General features: G+C 45.1%; 2 protein-coding genes across 4 annotated transcripts; one reads left to right on the top strand and one right to left on the bottom strand.

Annotated features, from left to right (window-relative positions):
• Positions 1–727: 727 nt before the first annotated feature.
• Positions 728–9,966, bottom strand: LOC118580770 (probable N-acetyltransferase CML1). Its single transcript, XM_036182717.1, has 2 exons — positions 9,910–9,966; positions 728–4,029 (listed from the first exon to the last, which is right to left on the bottom strand). Exon 2 carries the CDS (start codon positions 3,984–3,986, stop codon positions 3,285–3,287), a length of 702 nt encoding a protein of 233 aa, XP_036038610.1. The 5' UTR covers positions 3,987–4,029; positions 9,910–9,966; the 3' UTR covers positions 728–3,284.
• Positions 9,556–24,711, top strand: Tprkb (TP53RK binding protein). 3 transcript variants are annotated; one of them, XM_036182722.1, is made up of 5 exons: positions 9,556–9,991; positions 18,622–18,781; positions 21,929–22,051; positions 23,034–23,210; positions 24,109–24,711. In XM_036182722.1, exons 2-5 carry the CDS (start codon positions 18,641–18,643, stop codon positions 24,193–24,195), a joined length of 528 nt encoding a protein of 175 aa, XP_036038615.1. In that variant the 5' UTR covers positions 9,556–9,991; positions 18,622–18,640; the 3' UTR covers positions 24,196–24,711. The 3 variants fall into 3 exon arrangements, with proteins under 3 accessions (XP_036038615.1, XP_036038614.1, XP_036038616.1); XM_036182721.1 differs by having other exon boundaries at positions 18,619–18,781; XM_036182723.1 differs by lacking the exon at positions 9,556–9,991 and adding an exon at positions 16,989–17,016.
• The last annotated feature ends 689 nt before the right edge of the window (positions 24,712–25,400 follow it).

Genomic DNA, 25,400 nt, shown 5'->3' with positions numbered 1-25,400 from the left:
GCTTTGCAAACACCACCCATTTCTAGCTGGAATTAGTGCTGGGGAAAGGGGATGTAGGGGCTGGAGAGATGGCTCAGTCAGAAAAGCACTTGCCACACAAGCATTAGGACCCAAGTTGGATCCCCAGCATCTATGGTAAAAACCCAAGTGTGGTGGCCTGCCTTTGTAAACCTGGCTCTGAGAAGGCAGAGATAAGAGGATTTCTAGGACTCTCTGGCCAGCCAGTGTAGCCTAGTAGATGAGTCCCAGGTCCCAGTGAGAGACTGTCACCATAACAAGAAGATTGAAGGTTCCTGAGAAATGACATCTGAGGTTGACCTCTAACCTTTGTACCTATATGGGTATGCACCTACACTGGTACAGCAACCTACGTGAGGAGGGAAGAGAGGAGGGAAGAGAGGAGGGAAGAGAAAGACAGAAGAAAAGACAGAGTCGTTTCATGGGTCACGGGTATTTGACCTTGGATGAAAAGCCAGCAGGGGTAGCATGGAGAGGGGCTGTGTAAAGCACCTGGTCACTGTTGCCCCCAGGCTTGGGAAGGACAAGTAAGGCAGAGTCAGTATGGAGGAGGTGTCTTTGGCACAGCCCACCCACCATTCAGAACCCAGCTTCATTTGAGAAGAATCCCATGGCTCACAGGCTCTGTCTGTGGCCTCCTGCTGCCATCCCCCACTTCACCCCATGCCAACCTGTGCCTGCTCAGCAGCCTGGAGCTGTCTGGCTCATGGCCACTCCTGGCTCTGGGTTGTTTTTCTGGCTTCCCTGCATCTCCATTCAGTCCCCATGGAGAGTGAAGCATGGCCTTCTGGGTCAGTTGCTTTGGGGACAAAATTTAGATGCATCACAACTGCCTGTCCTAGATGCCTCACAGCCCTTTGTACCTGGGGCACTTTTGTACCTGTACTCTTTCCCCTCCCTCCCTCCCACCCTGTGTCCTAGAGACTGGCCTTCTGTACTGTCAGGGCCAGAGCAGCAAGAGGCCACTTTTCAGCCTTCACTTGGAGTTGGTGTGTTGGGGATGGGGTGGGAGGCCTGGAAGAGATTGGGGGGTGGAGGGAGAGTGAGCTGGTGCTCTGCCTGGGACCTCCTTGAGGACAGGGTCTGTTCCCAGCTGTCTGGGTTCCCTAAACCTTCTCTCCCTTCCTGTCCTTGATGACTTCAGACTTGTGCTTGTCCTGTGTTTAGGCCTGTAGCCACAGCTACACCCATCCCATGTTCCTGAAAACAAGAGCCCACAATGGAGGACACTCACCTTGATCCGTCCAGGGCATCTACCAAACTGTGTGAGACAAAGCAATGAGACTCATATACTTCGAGAAATCCAGAGGCTGCTTAAAGGGTAAAGGAATTTATTAAGGAAGAAGACCCACTACAGCATGAGAGATTTATCATAGGGTCCTGGGAGTCCAAGATACAGTCCCATGCTGTTCTTCTGCCTGGGTCTGTCTCAGCATCCAAGCCCAGGAGGGAGAGGAGAGGGCGCCTATGTGCGACTCAGATCTTAAGGGTAGCCTGGAGCCATGCCCCAGGGGCAGGTACTTCAAGGTCATAGGTAGGTTGGACAGTTACCTGCTACATGTCTCATCATGGTGCCTGAAGGTCATAGATAGAACAGGTATCTACTCCACTCACATCTTCATGAGAGAGGGTACGTTTCCCACTCAAGAGCCCAGGTAGCCTTCCAAGATCTCCACAGTCTGGGAGGGAGGCACCAAACCACTGGATGATTCCATCTCAAGAGGGCACCCAGATGCTTGAGAAGACAGTGCTACTGTGCACCTTGCCGAGAACTGTTAACTCTGAAGGTTTACACCTATCTCCAAGGAGCAGAGGAGATTTTTACAATGACAAGCATTGTGAGGATTTTCCTGCAGAAATATGAACAGATGTCCATATCCCAGAGTGGGCACTAACAGACCTGATAAAGTACTTCACCAGAGTCTAGTTTAGTTGAATTAACGAGTTTGTTGAAATATGTATAGGAATATGAGCAAGGAGTTACTTATAGGAGCATGGACAATAATACAAAGGCAGCCTCATCACCGAAAGCCCAGCCCAGTATGGGCCATGATTCACAAAGGACACATCCATAGCCCTGGACCACTTGTAGGCAGCTCTGAAGGTGAGTCCCTGCTCTCCAGCAACTGGGGTGGGCTGCAGTGAATTGTCTAACTTCAGGTGCTTCCTGATCTTGCGAGTTGTCTTACCTCCTGGGCCTTGTGTTTCTTACCACCTGAGTCTCGGGAACCTACTTTCTCATTTTAGAAAGTAAGTAATGTTTCATTGTATAGGAAGTAGCTACATAGCTAGTTTACCAAAGACAACATTGCTATAATACAAGGAGATAAAGGCACATTTTTTTTTCTAATTTCCAAATAAGGAGACTTCAGTGACTGCATGCCCAGGTGTATATGGGATGTGTTGTGGCTGTGTGCATTCCCACACTCTATTTCTGAGAAAATAGATCTCTCTGCACAAGGACAACAGGACTTTTGGGCACCAAACACAGGTGGCGGTTAGAAAGCCCCAGGGTAAATGAGATTTCTTAGTATTTTGTATAAATCTACTTGTCTCCTTAATGAAAGTCTCCACTCTGAGATCATGAACCTGAGCTACAACAGTTCAAGGCCCTGGGATGTTAGTCTTTTGTCTCAATAACCCTTCGATGCTTGCTTGCATCAGTCTCTAGCACTTGGGGGCTCCTGTCTTGTTCCTGGACTGGGCTCAGCTGAAATGAAAACCTGTGTGTGTGAAGGCTGTGCAACACAAAACTCAGTGTATACATGTACAAAACTGTCAAAGAATGAAAAAAGTGGACTCAAGGAATCAGCCACTAAGTCTGAGAAGGTCAATGATCACAGGCCAAAATTCATGACTTCCTGGAACACAGGAACATAGAGACTTCCATGTTCATTTCTCACATTTACATTCAACCAACCAACTGTCCTGAGGCTAAGTGAGCTGCTCCCTCCAGCCCTGCAGAAACTTCTGGTCGACAGACTCAAAAGGGAAATATATGCAGTATTTTGCATTAGGAACAAAAATTGTTGAGTTGTTCCTAATGCAACAGTAATATGGACCTAGGTATATGAAACACAGGCAACCCAGAAACCCAGAGTGTAGCAGAGGCCCCAACCCCCACCTCAGCCATCACATGCATTAGAATCTGGTCTGCACCAGCAAGGAGCTTTTATTGTTCATCACACTGACATGACAAGGTTCACTAGTTCCTCTAGAGAGCAGGCCTGCTTGCTGCACAGGAGCATAGGTCCCAGCCCCACTTCCTAGGCAGAAGGGAGGGAATACTTTAATTGAATTATAGGAATATCCACTAACCTCCAGAACATACTCATGAAATACTGGCCTGTCCTCCAGAAACCCATGCTCAGGTAGAGGCTCACAGCACCTTGCTGTATGACACTGGTCGTAAGGACAAGGTCACTGTAGCCCTGGTCCCGTGCAAACTGCAGGACAGTTCTGACCAGGGCTTTCGCTAGCCCCTGTCCTCGATGCTGTGAGGGCACAGACAGGTGAAGGAGCTCCAGCTGCTTCCTCCCTAACGGGGGATCCTTGACTGGCAGACAACCCACCATGCCCACCACCTGACCACCAGACTCAGCCACCCAGAAGCAGGAGCCACGTGCACTCAGGTAGGACTTGGTGATGTCAGCCAGGTCTGTGTGCAAACACTTGGCCACATATTCTTTCCAAGGCTGTCTGGCCAGGAGCTGCAGGAGTAGGAGCAGAGAGAAGATGCACATAAGAGCCAGCAGCCAGGAGCCAGACACCAGGACCATGGCAAGAGGCACCCCAAGTAAAAGCAGGAGGGTTCGGGGCAGCATCAGCACATGGCGGAAGGTGCGGGGGATGTGCTCCTCCATGCCCCTTGTGAACACATCCAGGACACTTTTATGGTCACTGTCCTGGTACTGGCGGATATGATAGGAGCCGTGGGAGACTTCTTTCTGGGTCTCAAGTCTCAGCATCCAGGAGAGACAGCTATACCTGCCTGCACGCCTTCCCTGAGCCCTGCAGAAGAGAGAAGCCGTGTGAGTCACCTGACCTTCCCTCCCAACCTCCCAGGACCCATGTAGGCCCTGTTCAAGGGTGTGTGTTTCTGCTGTCTCCAGAGAAGCAGATTTTAACACTGGGAAAAGACACTGTGTCAGCAGCACCTGTTCCTCCTCCAGCTCCTCCCCTTTCTAGGCCCTAGTCACAGGGTGCGGATATGTCCTTATCCTCTCCGAGTAGGTACGTCTTCATCTGCAAATCAGGTTTTAATGCTATGACTTGTAGGCAGCATGCACATAAACTTCTCTGCTGTTACTCAGGTACAGGCTCTTTGGTCTCTGGTACTGAGATGGCACCTTTGTGCAGGAAGATGTGATCTCCCAAGAACTGTGTTTCCTCTTCAGGGTCCCTACAGCAGAGCTGTGTTCCCAAGCTCAGGCTCCAGCCAAGTCTCTTCTTCCCCCTATAGAAAGACTTGATAAGCCCCAGATACCCCACCTTTAAATAGTGTGATATAAGCTCCAACCTTGCCTCTCTCTCCTCTCCCCTGGGACCATGGAGTCAGGAGTATCTGGAATGGTTTCCACTTCTGAGTAGCATTAAGTAGAAACTGGGCAGCAGACCTGGGGAGGCAACTCTTTGGTAGCTCCAGAATAATTGTAAACCAAATGCCAAGCAGGCACTGGAGCATGCCAGTGGAGGTGGCACACACCCATTTTCCTTGGGACCCCACGGAATACACCCAGACAAGTAAGCTCTGGCATGACACATTGGGCCCAGCCCTTGGGAAGCCAGCCATCTGCTTCCTGTTTCCTTCACTTCTCAGTGTTTGTCTCCAATTCCCAGCCTGGTTGCCTGAATGCACCTGCTAGGACAGTGGTTCTCAACCTGTGGGTCATGACCCCACAGGTATCCAATGACCCTTTCACAGGGGTTGCCTAACACCATTGGAAATATCAAATACTTACATTATGCTTCATAAGAGTAGCAAAGTTACAGTTACGGTGTATCAACGAAAATAATTTTATGGCTTGGGGTCACCACAATATGAGAAAGTGTATTAAAGGGTCAGTCACAGCATTAGGAAAGTTGAGAACACTGTGCTAAGAGGAACCTGGGTCTGGCCACTTGCCATGTGATCACACCTCCTGGCTCAGTAAGGGCCTTTGAGCAGGGCGCATCCCTCAGCTGTACCTGCTCCTACTAAAATGGACCTGTAGTCCATGCTGACCTCCCCACTCCTTATCCATCATGTGGAGGACACAACTGTTGTGCCTCGTGGGCCCTTTTCAGTCCCAGCAGATCCATTTTCCGAATGACAGTCCTCAGGCACAGCAGCTGCTGGAACTCTGAGCCATGTTCATATCCAAGGACCTTTCTCACACCAGCCAGCGCAATACCACCTCACCCATATAGGCTAGAGTGCCTCAGCTGGCTCCCTTCTCCACATAAACATGAGACGTTTTTTCAAAGAAAGTATGAGAATATTTTGTCATGAAAAAGAGAAAGGAAGTATTTATTTGTATTATTTATCTTTTAAGATAGGGTCTCTCTACATAGCTATATACATACATTCTGGAACTCACTATGTAGACCAGGGTGGTATCAAACTCACAGAGATCCACCTGCCTCTGCCTCCCCAGTGCTGGGATTAAAGGCATGCGCCACCACGCCCAATGAAAGGGAACATTTTAGACAATGAAGGATTTTTGTATGGTAAAATAGGATTTTGCCCTGGATAAAATGACTGGATTTTTCCAAAATGGAAAATAAAAAAAAATATGAGGGCGACACGAGGAGGCTGATTCGAGTGTGAGCTGTCAAAGTGAGGAACACAAGGTCTGCGGGGCTGTAGTCCTGTGCCGCTATGGGATTCCTTAGGGCAAAGCGAAGCACATCCACACATCCTAAAAGCCAGTGGTGTTTAAAACAGTGAGTTCTTGTAAGATAGTAGTCTGCTCTCAGCATTTGCAAAAATGCTTTAAAAAAAAAAAAACAAGAAATGTTGAATTAAGATAATTACTTATGCTTTTTGTTAAGTTAGTCAGAATTTAACTATTTAGGAAACCCATTCTTAAGTCAATGTTCATTAAGTCTAATTTGTTTATGTTAACATCTTTAAATAACCACTTAAAAATAACTTTTGTAAATAATTATTTCCACATAAATTTAATACCCCATGGATCTGTGTGTAGAGATCTGCCCCGGCCAGCGGGGTGTCAACGGGGCCACCCACCTGTGGGAGAGAATGAAAGGACAGGGCGACACAAAGAGACAGCAGCAAGACAGTATTCTGATCAAGCCGTCAATCTTTATTGTTCTCCACATGGCTTATATAGCATAAGGGGGGAAGGGGCAGGAAGGAGGGAAAGGGAAAAGGGGCGTGTAGGATGTGGAAGGGGTGCAAGATGTGTGAGGCAGATAGTGCACCTGCGAGATATCGGCTAAGGTCACTGGTCAGGGGCAGTATATTCTGTTGCTAGGCTGCCTGACCCTGGAATGCTCTTTACCTTCGGTTGTCATGGCACCTGACTGTGGGATGTTCTCTTATCTTGGGAGGCCTCTGGTTACTGCTCTGGGAAGGGACTTATGAGTTGTTCTTTGGTTTAGCTAGTACTTTCTATGGTTCATGTTTGGTTCCTGACATCTTGGTCCCTAACAGAGATCTATGTCTGAACTTGTTTATAGCTAAAGATATTTAATTCAAACAGAATGATCAACACCTGTTCACTTTAATACAGAATTCATCATGGCCAATATAACCGTTTTGATATTTCTGTTATTTTAGCCAGCACCATTCAGAATTAAAAAGAAAACCAAATCACAATCTTGCCATTTGGGCAGTCATGCTATTCAAAATCCTGTTCTATATGTCTTCACCTTGACAAAAGACACACCTTGTTGCTGTGTACATAATTCACTTACTACATCTATGTGTGATCATTAACACTGTTCCCCACTATGGGTCCAAAGTTTGTTTTTAAATAGTTAGTGCTGTAGAACTATTACCTTACCCTGCCACCTAAATTTTGCACAAAACAAAACACAAAAAACCCACTAGACAGATAGATACAGATAAATAATGGGAACAGGCTGGAGAGATGGCTCAGTGGTTAAGAGCACTGACTGCTCTTCCAGAGGTCCTGAGTTCAATTCCCAGCAACCACATGGTGGCTCATAACCACCTGTAATGAGGTCTGGTGCCCTCTTCTGGCCTGCAGGGACACATGTAGGCAGAGTGCTGTATACATAATAAATAAATTTTAAAAAGGGGGCTGGAGAGATGGCTCAGAGGTTAAGAGTACCAACTGCTCTTCCAGAGGTCCTGAGTTCAATTCCCAGCAACCACATGGTGGCTCACAACCACCTGTAATGAGATCTGGCACGCTCTTCTGTATACATAATAAATAAATAAACCTTTAAAAAAATAATAATGGGGAGTAATGGGTAAGGGGGCACTTTGGCTTTGTGTCTTTCTTCCATGTGGTGATGCTAACTGTTGTTGGCTCCTTTACATATATGTATGCCTCTTGTATTGTATAAACTTTCTAAAACACAGCAGTTAGGAAGCACTTTAAAAACTGTTTTCTTCCAAATCAAAATTGTTCCTGCTACCAGTCTGTCTCAGGCCTGCGTTCATGTGCTCCTAACTCTACCAGCTATTCTCTTTAAGCAAGGGTAATTCAACATGCCCTAACAGTGTACATTCTGAGCAATGCTTCCTAATCATCACCAGGCATTAGATACCAGGATTTAAATAGATAAGTAGATTTAAAAGCATCTATAGACAGGTGCTAACTTTTAATTTTCATTACTATTATAGTGTGTGTGCCATGCTTAGTGTGGAGGTCAGAGGGCAAGTCTGTGGAGTTGGGTCTCTCCTTCCACCTTAGGTGGGTTCAGGAGATTTAATTCAGGTCTCAGGCTTGTTAGGCTATCTCCTGGACCAAATAGTTAATTTTTAAGTTAATTTTCCTTAAATATTTGCTCATTAGTTCTGTCTTGTGTTCTACTTTAAGAATTATATAACTATTGTCTGCAGACATTCTGTGGAAGTACAGCCTCTAATGGAGAACCCCAATGGGGTTTTTGAAGATGCTAGACCACCACCAACAATAAAAACAAACAGACTCCAGGTAGGCCTAAGAGCCATTTCTTCTATACCTCTTAGTTGCCTAAAACTGGACATAAAGGGCTTTATTGGCATTGATTCCCTGACATCTGTCACTTATTCCCACCCTCAACACAGAATGAGATCAAATCACTGGGGCAGATCTCATCCCAGGGATAAGAGATAAGATCAAACCACCATATCAACCAACAATACCTTGAAAGAACATTCTTCAGAGATGTGTAAGGTGTCAAAATCAGAATCAAGTCACACTGAGCACGATGCTACTTGTCTGCAATCCCAGCACTTGGGAAGCTGGAATAGGGAGACTGACAAGTGGGGGTCAGTCTGGGCCTCATGGGACCCGAACACAAATTCAAGTGAGAATGGAGTCACTTGTGACAGGCTTTCCAAAAGGAAAGCTAAGAAGTTAAAGAGAAATTGTTCTTATGCATGGTTACCTGACACTGTTTTCCAACTCTGATTTATACTTTTAGTTTCAGACAAAGGCATATTTCAGAAGTTCTAACTCCAAGTCACAGCTGCTGCTGGTACATATGGTGTGCTCTGACGTACATCTTTACATGCTAGAGAATTCTCTTACAAGTAAGAAGCCATTCTGACAATCAACCAGGTGCATGGTGTCAAGATGTCATCTTTCCTATGATACAGATCTCAGAGTTACCACTAGCAGTGAATGACTGGGGACAGACAGGACACTTTCATATTCTGTATTATGAAGACACACTTTTACTCCGTACTGTAGGAAGGAACCCAAATGTACATATTATTAACTTAGCACGGACACACTCTGATTTGTTTGGAGTTAACTTCCCAGCCCAGCCCAGATACCTCTGAAGGAGTATAAGGTTAATAGCAGTAGAAACTAACTAGATCCCGAGTTTCAAGTTCCTGAGTCAAAACATCCCAGATGAGGAAGGAGTACAAAAGTTAACCAAACAAACACAGACATCACCTCTCAGAAATGTGGCTAACTACCTGACTAGGGAGGCAAAACGGAGCTCCAGGATAATTGGCTGTCTTTGCCTCCAGCCATATCTCCTTCTCTCTCTATAATCTGCTGGCTAGAGATGAGCTGGAATCCGTGTCTCTAGAATAGTTAATCTGCTCTCTTCTCAGACTGCTGGCTCTCTGGATAAACTGTAATTTTTAAGATTCAATCCCCTTCTCTATTTATTGGGTTCTCTGGCAGGTAGCACGAACCAACATCTGGTTTCACTACCTTAGTGGCTATCCTTCCCCAAGAGTAGTGCCCTGGTCTTGCACAACTGCCTGTGAGATAGATGGCTTCAGGGAACTTCACCTCAGCATCCTTTCAGAGAAGCCTCACTACCCTCAGGTTTGCCCAAAAGATTTGCCTCTTTCCTCTGTCACAGCTGAGAGAGTCCACTTTGTCACTAGACCTCCAAGCACAAGAGGATCTCCTTCGATGTAAGACTTCACCACGCTGCATCCCCACTTCCTCCCAAGAGCACACTCAAGAGTCTCAAAAGCTCTGAAAAACTGTGACTCTCGTCCTGGTGAATATTTGTCTTTTCACAGGAAGAATCTGAGGACGTTAAACACAGGCTAAGAACAAAGCCGACACTCAACACTAGACTTCAACTTCTAGACCCGACCACTTCCGATACAGGGACGGAATAGAACCACTTCTCCTGGGCGTCCTCAAGCCGCCGCAAGTAGTAGGAAGAGTCAGCAGTTCAGACAGACTAGATTGGACTACGCCCACCAGGATCCGGAAACAGGGTGCCTCGGAACCTGTTTACCTGATCAACGATCCGGAACTTCCGGGAGTGAAGAGCGTCGTTTCCGAGGGGACGATCTTCTGAGACGGACACGAGACTGATGGTGAGTTCCGCCGGTGAGAACGGTTGCTCTTTCCGCGCGGTCACAGTTTTGCGGGCGATGGCGTGCGTCTCCCGTCGCCAGCGTTGGTCGCGAGCCCTCCCAGGCCGCGGGTGGGAGCCAGGTAGCCTCCGGAGCGCAGCTCGGGCCGGAAGGCCGCTCGGTTGCGCGCGCCGGGGCGCCCCCTGCAGGCGGTGCCGGGGGCTGATGACGGAGGAACCGCGTGAGGACCGCACGGCCACAGCGAGGCCGGGCGCTGGGAGGGAGGCGCGTCAGAGTCGCCCCGGCCTTCCCCGGGCCAGCGGCCTCGGCGGGAGGGACCAAGGCAGGAAGCCCCGAGGACAGGGACGACGCCCAGTTGGGAAGCCTGGCCACTGGAAGCCGAGGGCAGGCCATCGTGGCGGGAGAGGAGTCAGGCAGGGTCCAGACGCTACTTGCGGGGGCCCGTGACGTAAAGTTAGGTTCTTAGCCTCAGCTCTGACTTCCTCCTGAAGGACACTGTGACCATCGGGATAGGTTAGAATTGCATTACTGGTGGGCAGGGCCTCGCTGAGGATGCTCTTGCGGTGCCATTGATGAGGGGTGAGTCAGAAGTAGAATTGGAGGTAGAGTCAGGACATGGGCACTGGGCGTGTTGTAACAGTGAGAGGCATCGGCCTTAGACCCTTTCTGTTGCTAATACCACAACCCCTCATGGGGTGGGGTGTTTTGTTGTTCATTTTGTTTTTCGAGACAGGGTTTGTGTGTGTAACCCCAGCTATCCTGGAACTCACTCTGTAGACCGGGCTGTCCTGAAACTCAGAGATCTGCCTGCCTCCCTGTCAGGAAGCAGGTTAGAAGACTAGGAAAACTTGCATTCATGACAATCGCTCGGGCGATATAAACCATTATTTTGATAATCATATTCCTGGATTAAAGAATTTTTGAGTGCCAAGTCCTAATTGCCCCGGAGATAAATTATTACCTTTATAAACACGAGTGGATTAATGATTTTTTGTTTTGTTTTGTTTTTAGTACAAGGTCCTAAACACCTTCTGAAGTCCCCACCTGACCTCACTTTGTAATCTCTCACACTGAGAACTAAATTTCAACATGAATTTTACAGGCGTCAAACCAGGTCAATATTAAGTGATGATCCCAAAGTTTTTCTCTTAAGTGAATCTTATACCAAACAAGAACAGACTATTCTGGCTGGGGCTTTCTGAGAGTTCTTTTCCCTTACTGTTAAAAATACAGACAAAAGTCTGTAACTCCAGTTGCATTGAATTAAATACCTTCTAGCTGCCACAGGTACCAGACAAGAATGTAGTACACAGACATAACAAGCAGGCTAACACTCAAGTAAAAATATTTTTTGAAACAGACACTTAAAAAAACCGGGAACATCATTTTCTGATTATAAGTACTTACGTTTTGTTGGATGACTGTGGAAAGTTCAGAACATGTGCAACAAAATATTTTAAGAGTACAATAAAAATCACCTAATCTCAGTACTCAAGATGTCTGTATTTTGTTGTTTCCTGCATTTTTTCTGTTCATGTTTTTACATGACAGAGCATACTGGTCATACCATACCTTATTCTGTCTCAATTAGATCTAACATGAAAAGAGACTGTGTCAGGGCATTATTTACAAAACTCTTTTTCTGTAACAGAGACCCTCAGACATAATTCTAGAAAAACAGAGAGAACTTTCTATTATATTTAAGTTTTGTGGGTTTTTTATTTTAATATTTTATATATATGGATGTTTTGTGTGTGTGTGTGTGTGTGTGTGTGTGTGTGTGTGTGTGTGTGTGTCTGCGCCTGCGCCTGAAAGTGTGTCTGGTACCAATGGAGGTCAGAAGAGAGCATTGAATACCCTGGGACCGGAGTTACAGATAGTTATGAACCACCATGAGAGTGTTGGGAGTCAAACCTTGGTCCTCTGTAAGAGCAGCAAGTATTCTTAATGGCTGAACCAACTCTGTAGCCCTGTGTTTTCGGAGGCAGGATCTCATGTAACTCAGGCTAGCCTGGAACTGGAGCTTTGTAGTTGAGGATGACTTTGATATTTTTTCAGATGAAAATGTAACTTTATACACATTTAATAGGATAAAATAGGATGGGCATAAACAAAGAAGAAACTCAGGAGAAAGAGTCAATACCATTTTGTTGGCAGGGAGAAAAGAGAAACTGGAACAAACTAGGATGTTGAGGAAAACATTCCAAGACTGCCCCCAAAGTAGCTAGGGAACATAATGTTAGGATTCAGGAGCCAGAGTTAAGTATTACCCACTTAATCTGCACATCTAATAAAGAGTTCCAAATTCTGTTTAGTATAAGAAGTTTTGCATTCACTTTCCAGCAGTCATTGGCTTTTCAGAAAGTGATGGGGCAACTTTTAGAAGTGGTTTCCATTATGCAAGCACTAGAAAATCTCAAGTACAGTTAACCTCAGCTGTCCTCAGTATCATGAAGCTGCTAGGCAAGCGTGCCTTTCAGTGTGATCCAGAGCTGACATTCCAGGGTTTGTTGTTTGGGTTGTGGGCCTAGCCTTTGCTGACCGAGCCATCTCTCCAGCCCACATTTCAGGTTTTTAAATGGCAGCAGTAATTACATTTTGGTTTTGATTCTAGGTGCTTACTATAGTTTTGTTTTTGTTTTTTGAGTCAGGGTCTCACTGTGTCTCTGGCTGTCCTGGAAGTCACTGTAGACCAGGCTGGCCTTAAACCCACAGAGATCCAACTACCTCCGCCTCCTGGAATTAAAGGCATGTGCTAACATGCCTGGCTGATGCTCCACCATAGTCAAGACAACAGTTGATACACATTAAGTGAAGATAGTTGGATTTTAATGATAATCATGGTAATTCTTGAAATAATGCTTATACAAGATGAACTGGTATTGATTAATTGGCATTTTACACACACCAACCAAGAAAACTAAAACAAACAAAACCCCAACTATCAAAGGCAGTCTACCCTAAGTAGACCATGGTACTGTATTAAAAAGGAATGTGAGGGGGCTGGAGAGATGGCTCAGAGGTTAAGAGCCCTGACTGCTCTTCCAGAGGTCCTTAGTTCAATTCCCAGCAACCATATGGTGGCCACAACCATTTGTAATGAGATCTAGTGCCCTCTTCTGGCCTGCAGTCATACATGCTGATAAACAATAAATAAATCCTTTTAAAAAAATGGATGTGAAAGTACTGGGAAGAACACTGGTTTACCTGGGGTGAGGCATGACTTCTCCATACTCAGTTAACCTTGTCAGTCATCCTTATCAGAATGATAAGGCATGGGGTTTCCAGTTGAGCAACTATCCTAGAAAAGTCAATAAATCTTTGGATAGTTTTACATCTGTAAAACCAGGGTAAGACTACATCTTGGAATCTGAAGAGAATGAAAAGGCCCTTCTTCATCCATGCTTCTTGGCTCTTGAGGAGCTTCATGTGCACAGAGTTCAGCTATGTTTACATGTGCAAGACATCTGAGCCTCGGGAGTAGGTCTTGATAATGCTTAATAATTTGCACAAAGATAAAAGTAGGCATGAGTGTAATGGTAACTATCATTCCAGGCGTTGGCAGTATGTCTGCCAGTCCTTCGGTCCAATGGTGTTCGGTTCATTGATTTCACAGAGGTTATGTTGAATGAGGAAGACTGTTTCTGTCAACAGGACTGGTTTTCACTGTGAATGATTTTTTACAGCTTTAAAGATAAAACAAACATATTCACTACTGTTCTTAGGCATAATGATTACCTGCTTCAAGGGTATGTCTCAAATAGTCACCTTTCCGATCTTCTCTCCAAAGCCACTTTTGAGCACCTTATGTACCTGATCAAAGCTCCAGCCCGGGAGTTGTCACCATTTATCTGGTCACTCCTTTCCCAAACCTCACACCAGCCAGTGAAGAGTTAGCCAGACTAGCTGGACAGACAGACCATCATCCTTGGATTTCTGCCTGAGCCCAGTGTTTTCTGTCCTGACCCTTACACAGAATGACTTCAGGGATCCCTCCTTTAGTTCCTGCTCTACAGATTCCATCCTCATCCTCTTACACAGGTGCCACCGCAGCATTCACATTAGAGGTCTTGTCCCCCACGGCCTCTTGACTAATGCTCCAGGGACCAAGGTCAGAATGACATGTATTTCTTCTTTACATAAACTCAGTCTGGAAGCAGTCTGGATATGGTTTAAGATAAATATTTTCTTTCTGAATGATGGGAGCAGAAGCCTCGGTCGAAGTGGCTAGGCTGGCAGGGTTGGTGGAGACAGCAGTTTGGGCTTGGATTACTTTGTTTACCTACAGATATTCAAGAGAAGGGTAAAAACACATTTTTCTTTTCAGGTATTTTTCTAGACTGTAAAGACCCATGCACCTCACCTCCTCCTGTCTCGAACTTCTGATCCTCCTCTTCTGACCGCCTCAGGACTGGGTCATAGATGAACACCATCACACTGGTTTAAAATAGTGATTGGTATTCACCCAAGCTTTTTTCTTTTTTTTCTTTTTTTTTCTTTTTTTTTTTTTTGGTTTTTCAAGACAGGATTTCTCTGTAGCTTTGGAGCCTGTCCTGGACTAGCTCTGTAGACCAGGCTAGCCTCGAACTCACAGAGATCCGCCTGCCTCTGCCTCCCGAGTGCTGGGATTACAGGCGTGCCCCATCACCGCCCGGCGCACCCAAGCCTTTGTGCATGCTGGTCTAGCACTCTACCAACTGAACCCTTCCTCAGCCCTTCTTTCCACAATCTCTTCTTTATAAGCAGCTTTTAATTATTTTAAGATTTTTATTTTCAATTTCTGTATATATGAGTGTCTTCATACGTATGTGCACATTTGTGGGTACCCTGGGAACTGGAGTTAAAAGTGGTTGTGAGCCACCTGATATTGGGGTTGAGAACCAAACTCAGGTGCTCCGCACAAACAGCAAGTGCCCACAACTGCCCAGCCATCTCTCCAGCCCCATGAGGAGCTTTTACAAAAAACTCTACAGTTAGGCTGAGCATGGTGGAACAGGCTTGTCACCCATGGCTGGTGTCAGGGAAGCAGTAGGATTAGGAAGTTCCAGGCCAGCCTGGCTCAGAAAATGAGAATAACAAAGATTAAAATGATACATTTAGCCACACTTTATTTTTTTTCCTGTGGTTTTGCTTCATGTTATTACTGCTTTGGCAGATCAACACTGCAGCATTGATTTCGTGTTGTTTGAAGGCTGGGGGCTGTTGTGTTGAAAAGTGAACATGGCCTTATGCATGTTTGGCAAGTGCTTGGTCACTGAGCCATTTTCCCAGCCAACATGGCAGCTTTTAATGGCTGTTTAGTCACTCCAGACCTTGCCGCTGGCTGCATAAGTTGTTGTCAGCCTTTCAGGGTGATAAAAGGACATCTTATTTTATCGTCCTCAGACTTCCAGTTAGTTCCTTGGGAAAGAAAACTAGAAGTGAATCCTACAGATAGAAAGGACCACTAGAGCCTAGCAGATTGGCCCACAAAGACTCAGACTTTAGTGCAGGAGCCCAGGAGTAGAGTGTGTGCGTAGCCTTGGCAGGGCCCTAACTTCAGTCTCCATTAAAAAGATGATGGTTGAAATTGTTTTTAAAATCTCGTTTTTGTAATTATAGCGTGTCTGTCATACCCCGGAGAGCATTCACAGTAGGGGAGCCCTCACCCTGAGCACACCCTATACTTCTTTTGTATCTCCTGCTCATCTGAGATACTAGGCATGAGCCACCACACCTGGAGAGAAGTATTTAACAGTCTTATGCTTTATGTCAACTCCATGTTGGAAAATAAATCTTTGAGTAAAGTATGTTACTTGAGTATTATAAATTATTTTCTTAATATTTGTGGCCAGGTTTTGTTAAAGTATAAATAAAATAGATCAGGAATTTAGGAAGGATACGGTAAATTAAGGTCTCACTAATGCTGTAGGTAATCAGAGATCCATCATTTTCTGGCATTCTGCACTTGGGTGTCTGCTGGGGCAGTAGTCTCCTGACCATGCACAGAAGCTGCCCATCTTGCCAAACAGGGCACCATCCATTTCCTTTGGCTTTTCCCAGGAGCAGGAGAACTAGAAACAGCTCAGCACAGTTAGGAACATACCTTGTGAAAATGCCAAAGATGCTTTGGAAATGGACTTTTCCACCTTAGCAGTTCTGTAGTTTATGAAATTAATTTGTTAGCTCTGACCATCAACTTGACAATAGCCTTCAGGGCCACCTGAGAAAGGAGTCTCAATTGAGGAATCATGCAGATCATATCGGTCTATTGACCTTTCTGTGATGGACTGCCTTGACTCTTAGTTGTTGTGATGTAGAAGGGCCTAGCCCACCGAGGGCAACACTCTTCCCTGGGCAGATGGGCCTGGACTGTATTAAAAAAGCTAATTAACCAGAAGCCAGTGACTGAGTCAGCAAGCGGTGTTCCTTTGGTTTCTGCCTTTGAGTTCCTGGAATTTTAAGCCAAATAAACCCTTTCCTCCCCTAAGTTGCTTCTGATCAGAATGTTTCATCACAGCAACAGAAATGAAGCTAGAACAGAAACAGGGAAGTGGAAAGCAAGGCTTTTGTTAAACTGGTTACACTCAGTGTATTTTCACAGGCAGTTCTAGGGCCTGGGGAGCAGAAGGATGGAAGTACAGAGCAAGGCTAGACAGCCAGACGAGAGGTGAGAGGGACGGAGAAGCCGGGTGGGGAAGATGATACAGTCTTTTACATATCAAAACCTGCAGCAGGAATCTTAAAGGTACTTGTTAATAAAACCAAACCTGAGGCCAGTTATTGGGGTGAGTGCTGGAAGATCAGAGAGACAGAACAAGCCACAGCTACTTCACCTCGTTAGTTCCTCAACTGATCTTATTTCCTCAGGCTGGAAGCTTCTGTGTCCTCATCCCAATGGCTCTCAGCTGAACTGTGCTGCTCCAAACAAAGCCTGAATGCTTAACCAGCCAAATGCTTCTAGTTTCTGGTCATCACGCCTTATATATCTTTCTACTTTCTGCTGTCACTCCCTGGGATTAAAGGCTGGATTTCTGGGATTAAAGGTGTGTGTCACCAATGCCTGGCTGTTTCTAATGTGGCCTTGAACTCAGAGATCCAGAGGTATTTCTGTCTCTGAAATGCTAGGGTTAAAGGCATGTGCTACCATGCCTATGCTCATGTTTAATATTGTGGCCGTCCTGTTCTCTGACCCCGGATAAGTTTATTAGCCTGCACAATATTTTTGGGAACACAATTCCACCACATTTCCCCTGTTTTTGTCTAAAATTTAAAAAAGCTTATAACTAATACAAGAAAAATCATATCCAATAAGTATATACAATATACACAGTCAAGATTACATTAATGATGTCTAATCCATTAACATTTGACAGATTCAGGCGGAAAAACTCCATTATATATAACAATGTCCAGAGTCCAGTAACATTTGATAAACTCAGACAAAAAAATTTTCATTACTTATCCTGTTTAAAACAAGTAGTTCCTTTTTAAAAGTAGATTCAAAAATTGATTTTCATCATACTCATATCTCTCTTTTTTCTTTTCATAAAAGTTCCAATAATCTACCTTTTGTCATTTTTATATCTTTCCCTTTCTCTTTTTAGAGTAGATTCACTGATCTACTCATTTATCCTATTATTTCTTTATCTTTTTTCTCAGGGTAGATTCAGTGATCTACCTCTTATCTATATTCTCCTCTTTCTTTTTTAAACAAAAACTCTATTTTTTTGGTTAATTGTCACGTCCTGTATCATTTGTCCAGCCACTGCATAATGAGAAAGTGCAGGGCTTGTTTCAAGTCCTTGTTCAAGTAGTCTGCCAGGCTGGATCATCTCAGCCAGTCATCTCAAAATTGTCCTGAGTAGTTTGTAGTCCAAAGTCAATCTTTCTGTGGTGCTAATGGCTTTACCATAGTCCACATGAATTCATCTTTGTTGGGTCCCATCATCCTTTTGAAGATTTCAAAGTCACTGTTAGGCGTGGTCATGGTTCCCTTTAGATTTTTTTTTTTTCCTCCTCTGTGGTTTGGAGCAATCACAGTCTGATAAATGTCTGTCTCTCAGAACCATGAACATTTTTCCCTAGAAGAGAATATCTTCACAGCAATTTGTCTCCACCATTTCTCTTGCCAAACTTTTCCAAACTGACCTTTGCCAATGCTTTCTTATAACACCATGGTCCTGGCAATTCTTCTCTGAACAAGCAGTAGTAAACCCTTTGACCCTGGTGACAGCATCATTGCAGTCACCAACACAATGAGAAGGAGCCCACAACTCTGAGCAGCAGCCGCTGCCTCCATGGTCCCACTGCTGTTTGTGGTTCTGTCCTGGCCGAAGCTTCTCCTAGGTTGGCCTCAAACTCGGGATCCTTATGCCGCTGCCTTCTTCAGTAAATCCAACCAGTGTACCACCACAACTGGCTGAGTGTAGCTTGGGTCTGAGCTGGGGCCTGCAAAGCCACAGGCAAGAGGCTTTTTCATGAATTCATACCACGAACGTTGGGCACCAGATGTAGCAGGAATCTTAAAGGTACTTATTAATAAAATAAAACCTGAGGCCAGGTATTGGGGTGAATGCTGGAAGATCAGAGAGACAGAACAAGCCACAGCTACCTCAAAAACCTGTTGGTCTTTTGTTTTTGTCCAGTAGAGTCCTCCTTGTCTATGAAATGCAGTTTTCACAGCAGTTGGACCTGTTTCCTGAATGCAGAGTGACCCTTCTGTTATTTAAAGATGTAAAAAATGCAGGAGACCTGAGAAAAAAGGCCATGGGAGGATCTATCAATGGGTCGTTGATAAACCCTAGTGTGGTAAGTACGAAATATCAGAATGATATTAACCATGCCAGGCATTTAAGAACATGCTAATTTTACCCTAAAATTCTCTTCTATTCAGGTAAAAAGTATTTGCTCAAGTCATACTTGGTGTTTTAAGTTTAACACAACAAATAGAGTCTGAAGTGCTGTGTCCTGTCTTAGGAAGTAGGAAGGCTGTGGCCTAGCTGTGCCCACGTGTGTTTTGGCAGGTGCTTCTCATGTGTGTGAGCCTGCAGAAGAGTCATACTGCCTTCTGTTGCTGTGAAAAGACGCCGTAACCAAGGCAGCTTATAAAAGAGAGCACCTAACTGGGGGCTGGCTCGTGGCCTCAGAGTGCTCGCCTGTGCTCATCCTGGCAGGGAGAGTGTCAGGAGGCAGGCAGGCGTGGCGCTGAAGCTAAGAGCACACATCTGGTTCACATGGTAGATACAGAGAACGCACCTGGACCCAGTGTGGCCTTTGAGGGTTCGAAAGCCCATCCCAGTAACACCTCAGACCCAGTGACACTAGGGAAACCTCAGTGCTCATCCCAGTGGCACACCTCTCCAGCAGAGCACACCTTCTGTGACGGCCATTTCTGGTTGTCCACTGACTACATCTGGAATGAACTAAAATCCCCAAATGGCTGGCCATACCATTGAGGGAATTTTTGCTTAATTGGGTCATTTGAAGTTATAACACTTATAATCCAGCTCTTTGAGGTAGGAAGACACACCTTTAATCCAGAACTTTTGAGTTGGGAATATCCACCTCTACTTAGACCACCCCTTCTGCTTGGAAGCCTATATAAAGGACATGGAAAAGGGAAGCTTTCTTACTATGGGCTCTTGTAAAATAAAAAAGTAAGTAATTTCTTACTTCAAGAGAGAAGAACCACGGCACAGTCACAAACAGATCAGATCAAAGCCAAACCAAACCCCAACTGTGTAAACAACACAATGTCCAGTGTCTGGGATCCACTCAGGATCACTGGGCTCCTCCAAAGACTCAGCTCACTTCTCCAGCTCTGCCCGCTGCAGCACACACAGCTTGTCTTCTAGCTCAGACAGGCTCCACTCTGCCACAGCTGATGTTCTTAGTGGTCACCCCATGGTACTGGCATCTCCAGGGGTCTTCTGCACCTGGGCCACACCTTCACCGACGGTCTCTCCTGGCCTCTCACAGTGCCAAGCCTCAGCTGTTCTCTGTGGCCTCTTCGTGCCTTCAAAATCAGTACCACCTGGGTGACTTATCACTGCTACCAAGTTCAGCTGCCAGCATGAGGTACAACCTTGACTATCTGGAACACAGTCTCTGTGCTCTCAGGAAACACTTCCCAGAAGGTCTCACCTCCGTCAGTATTGCTGGTCTCTTCTTAGTCACAGCTAATTTCTCATTTCCAGCTAACCAGCATCAATTGTCCCAGTAACTCAAAGGTTTCTTTTCAATAGTGCTGGTCTCTGGTTAATCACAGCTGACTCTTCCGTCCCAGCTCACCAGATACCATAGGTTTTTCATACAAAAGGCTCTGTAGAGGCTTTGCTTCCCTTTTCAACTTCACAAGCCAGGCCTCCATTGTCTGTATTGCTCTCAACATTCTTATCCTCCAAGCTCCTACAGAACAGCACACTGAGCTCTCAACACTCGGTGGCCTTTCTAGCCCAAAGTCACAAAGTCTTTCCACAATCCTCCCCCAAACAAAACAACATGGTCAGGTCTGTCAGAGCAATACTCCACTATCCTGGTACCTACTTCTTTCTTAGTTAGGGTTACTATTGCTGCAATGAAACACCATGACCTACGCAACTTGGGGAGGAAAGGGTTTATTTGGCTTACATTCCACATCACTGTTCATCATCGAAGGAAGTTAGGGCAGGAACCTGGAGGCAGGAGCTGACACAGAGGCCTTGGAGGGATGCTGCTAAATCACATGTTCTCCATGGTTTGCTCAGCCTGCTTTCTTATAGAACCCAGGACCACCTGCCCAGTGGTGGCACCACCCTCAGTGGGCTGGTCCCTCCCCCATCAATCACTAATTAAGAAAATGTCCGCTATAGCCTGACCTTACTGAGATATTTTCTCAGTTGAGGCTTCCTCCTCTCCAGTGACTCTAGCTTGTGTCAAGTTGACATAAAACTAGCCCGTCCACCTCCCAATCCTTCCTAAACCATCCACCAGTTGAGAACCAGACATTCAAGTATGTGTGCCTCTGGAACCATTCTCATCCAGACCGCCACAGATGGCAGAGTGGTTAATAGTAACACATTAAGGCATGAGGTCCCCACTTACTGTGACTGAGGAAGTCACAGCCATCTGTATAGCACGTGAAGATGTGTCCTATTGTTGTGTGCATTGTGCATGTCCTGACATAACCTACAGTCCTGCAAGAGCAGAACTGTGCACTGCTTCCCTCTGATAGGGAAGACAGTTAGCAACTTGCCTGATTCCTTATGTGGTAAGTGACCCACACACTCACCCCCGGCATGGTCACCTCATCTGTTACATGAGCAACACTGATTTCATTGAGTATGTGTGGATTAAAGAAAACAATGCTGTTGAACTTTAGGATGTGGCCTGTTCTGTATTAGGCTTCAAGAATCTTGCAGCTTTTTTTTTAAAGTTTTTCTTTTTTAATTTATTTATTTAGTATACAGAAGAGATCTCATTACAAATGGTTGTGAGCCACTGTGTGGTTGCTGGGAATTGAACTCAGGACCTTTGGAAGAGCAGCCAGTGCTCTTAACCTCTGAGCCATCTCTCCAGCCTGAATCTTGCAGCTTTAAAATTCTATAATGTTTTTGTGTTGCAACAGTTCCTGAGGCCATAGGTTTTTTTTTTGTTTGGTTGGTTTTTTTTTGTTTTGTTTTGTTTTTGTTTTTCCTTTTGGTTTTTCAAGACAGAGTTTCTCTGTGTAGTTTTGGTACCTGTCCTGGATCTCACTTTGTAGACCAGGCTGGCCTCAAACTCACAGGGATCCACCTTCCCGAGTGCTTTGATTAAAAGCGTGTGCCACCACCGCCCAGCTTGAGGCCATAGTTTTTAAATACAGTCCATAAGAATGGTGATCATATAAACAGCTGGACTCGAGTTATCTCAGGTAGGGCACACGGTGCAAGAAGCGCCTGATTCTCTCTGGGCTAATCTTTGTTTTCTCTCTGCTAGATTGTCGACCCATTTCAGATACTGGTGGCCGCGAACAAAGCCGTTCATCTGCACAAACTGGGAAAAATGAAGACAAGGACTCTGTCTACTGAAATTATCTTCAACCTCTCCCCAAATAATAACGTAACGTGGTGCCTGACTTTATTTATGTTGGCCTTGTCATCGTGGTGTGCGCCTCCCTACCTGGTGTAGTACTGGGGACCAGACCCCTTCAAGCCAAAGCAGTTACGTAGAGAGGTCTAGACAGGCATTTAGTACTGCAACCAGCTGTGGAGTCAGTTTCCTGCTCAAACTGTAAACTACATGAGGCTGGTATTATCTGCCCTGCCCATGTGTTAAATGGACCCCTTGAGCATTTTTGCTGAAGGAATTGGTAGAAACCAACATGATAAAATGTGAGGTGTAGAAACAGTTTGGGTCACTCTCCCTGTAAACTCCTAGAGATGGGATGTGTGTCTTCTTCATAGTGAGTACCAAGAACTTCCTGTGACCGGGTAGAGCAGTTAACACCTGCTCACTCACTCACCTGGGCTATAGAAAGATTCATGGTTTGAAATCCTCATAGGAATGCTCTCCCAAGCCCTGTGTGCACGTGTGTGTGTGTGTGTGTGTGTGTGTGTGTGTGTGTGTGTGTGTGTGTATTCATGTGTGGGAGTATGGGTGCCTGAGTGCCACAGTGTGCTTATGAAGGCCTAGAGGATGACCTCAAGTGTTGTTCCAGACAAGGTCTCTCTTTTTTTGCCTCTGTGTACATCTGGTCTTCAAGTTTCTTGGATTCTTCAGTCTCCACCTCCTACCCTCCCGTAGGAGCACTGTGGTTACAGACAATTGCTGTTGGGTCTGGCTTTACATGGGTGCTAGGGATTTGAACCAAGATCCTCACACTTGTGTGGCAAGTGATTTACCCACTGAGCCAGCAGCCCAGGCCAAGAGTGCTTCTTAAATGAAAGTGTTGAAGTGATGGCATTCTGTGTGTGACACATGAAAAGGATGTCTGAACTCTGCTGATGAAGTTTCAGTATTACTACTGCTGTTAATAACAATCAGGTATCATCACAGGGAAAATTAGGAAGATGGCTCATTTCCCTTTGGTTTTTTATCTTAGATTTCAGAGGCTTTGAAGAAATTCGGTACCTCAGAAAGCGACACTTCAGTTCTGATTGTTTACATCGAAGAGGGAGGAAAACAGATACACCAAGAACACCTGATATCTCAAGTGGAGGGCCAGCAGGTACCTTTGGAAAGCCTTCCAGAAATAACAAAGATCGCAGAAGTCAAAAAGGTATGTAAAGAGTTCAGTAGATGAACTACCCTGATGCTGTTTGCTGTCACTGTTATGAATGATGAAGTTTTCTGTTAACTTTTTAGTTAGCATACACAATAATGGTATTCATTACATTTCAAATCACTGCTTTTACTCATATCTGCCTCCTCTCTCATTCCCAATACCTTTTAAACTCTTAAGAAATAGTGTGGTACTGGAGAGATGACTCAGCAGTTAAGAGCACTTGCTGTTCTTCCAGAGGACCTGGGTCTGATTCCCAGCGTACTCATAACTATCTGTAACTCCAGTTGGGGTGTGGTGGGGTGGGGGGGTCCAGTGCCCTCTTCTGGCTGTCATGGGAACTGCACACATGTAGTACCCATATACACAGAGGCAAAACACCCTTCCTTACAAGTAAAATAAAGAGAGGTTTAGGCCGGGCAGTGGTGGTGCATGCCTATAATCCCAGCACTCAGGAGGCAGAGGCAGGTGGATCTCTGTGAGTTTGAGGCCAGCCTGGGCTACAGAGCTAGTCCAGGACAGGCTCCAAAAGCTACAGAGAAACCCTGTCTTGAAAAACCAAAAAAAAAAAAAGAAAAAGAAAGAAAGAAAGAAAGAAAGAGGATCTCTTCCAATATTCATTGACTGTATGAAGTTCATATATAGATGTGGACTCTTAAAATTGATACAAATGCGATTTGTATGTTCAGGAAATTTGTTTTTTCATATTAATAACTACACTTAAAAAGGATATTTGACATGAGTGACAAATTACCACCTACTTTGAACACTTTAAACATATTTATCATTTCAGATCATTAATGCCATAATACCATGATAATGCCACGTGTAAATGTGTCTATAATCACAGTGCATGGACATGCCAGCACTCATAGATTGTCATTCACTTTTACAGATATATAAACTATCATCACAAGAAGAGAGTATTGGGACATTATTGGATGGTATCATTTGTAGAATGTCAACAAAGGATATTTTATAAGTTCAACAGAAAATCTCAAAGTTAATCACTAGCTGTTCTTTCCTGGTTATAAAATTACCACTGGAAAAGGAAAAAAGAAACTACTACCAGCCCTACTTTTTTCCACTCCTTAAAGATACCCTGTCACCGTGTTTGACACTCTCTCCTTGTCTTCTGTTTGTTTCAATATGTTTTATTTTTATACAATTGGAATAAAAAGTTCAAGCACCCAGCGAAGGCTGTAGTGTTCAAGGCTCTTCCTCAGTAATTCATCCATCAGTTTGCATCTCACCTTGTACTGCTGGCTTTTCCACATTGCCCTTCTAAGCATCTGGATCCTTAGTATTTTAAGTATAATAATTCCTTTAACTCTAAACCTAGTATGGCGACTCACTTCTACAGCCCAGGTACGCCTGGGGATTTCTCTTGCAGCTGAGGCAAGATAAAGCCACAAGTTTGAGGTCATCCTGAGATATGCGACAAGTTCCCAATCAGCCTAAAGTACCATGTCGAATCCTATCACAATAAATAAGTAATAAATCAATTACTTCTCATAGCAACCTTAATAGGTGGGTATGTCTTTGTGCCTACTTTACACAAGAGGCAACTAAAAGAGTATATCAGTATTAACTAACTCTCTCAGGGTCGTATAAAACAATATTTGATGGTTTCATTTTTTTTCTCACTTTATCTTGTATTTTGATTGTATCTGTCAAGATAGGCTTGGTCAAGGGTCAGCAAAGCTCTGTGAAGAGCCAGAGAGGTGCTGTGCTCCTCAAAGGCTGTCTGGCTTCTGCTACAGATACTCCACACCACCTTTGCAGTCTGAAAGCAGCCACAGAGGGCACATCCATAGTGAGCGGCCTCCGTCTGGTAAACCTTGACTTGAACAAGTGGTGTGCGGCGCTGGAGTTGAGGCTCTGGTCTGTGGACTTGGGGTTAGTTAGGCCGCAGTGACAGCCAGTCCCTAAAGCTCACTGGCTCAGTACAGCAGAAGCAACTGTTATCTTCATGGCAGTGGGGATCAGAGGAAAGACCCACAGCAGAGCTGGAGGAGCCCTGTCTGCTGGAGGCCTCTCAGCCTGGCTTTTAGGTTATTACACAGCTGGGCAGGATCGCCAGGAACGGCACAGAGGCTTAAAAGCATACACATGGAAGTGACAGGTTCTGTTCACCTCATTTCATTCAAAGACCTTCAAAAGTGGTGAGTCCTGGTTCTTCCCACA

This window comes from Onychomys torridus, chromosome 3 (assembly GCF_903995425.1).
Source record: "Onychomys torridus chromosome 3, mOncTor1.1, whole genome shotgun sequence".
Taxonomy (NCBI): Eukaryota; Metazoa; Chordata; class Mammalia; order Rodentia; family Cricetidae; genus Onychomys; species Onychomys torridus.
This window is presented reverse-complemented; position numbering and strand designations above follow the sequence as displayed.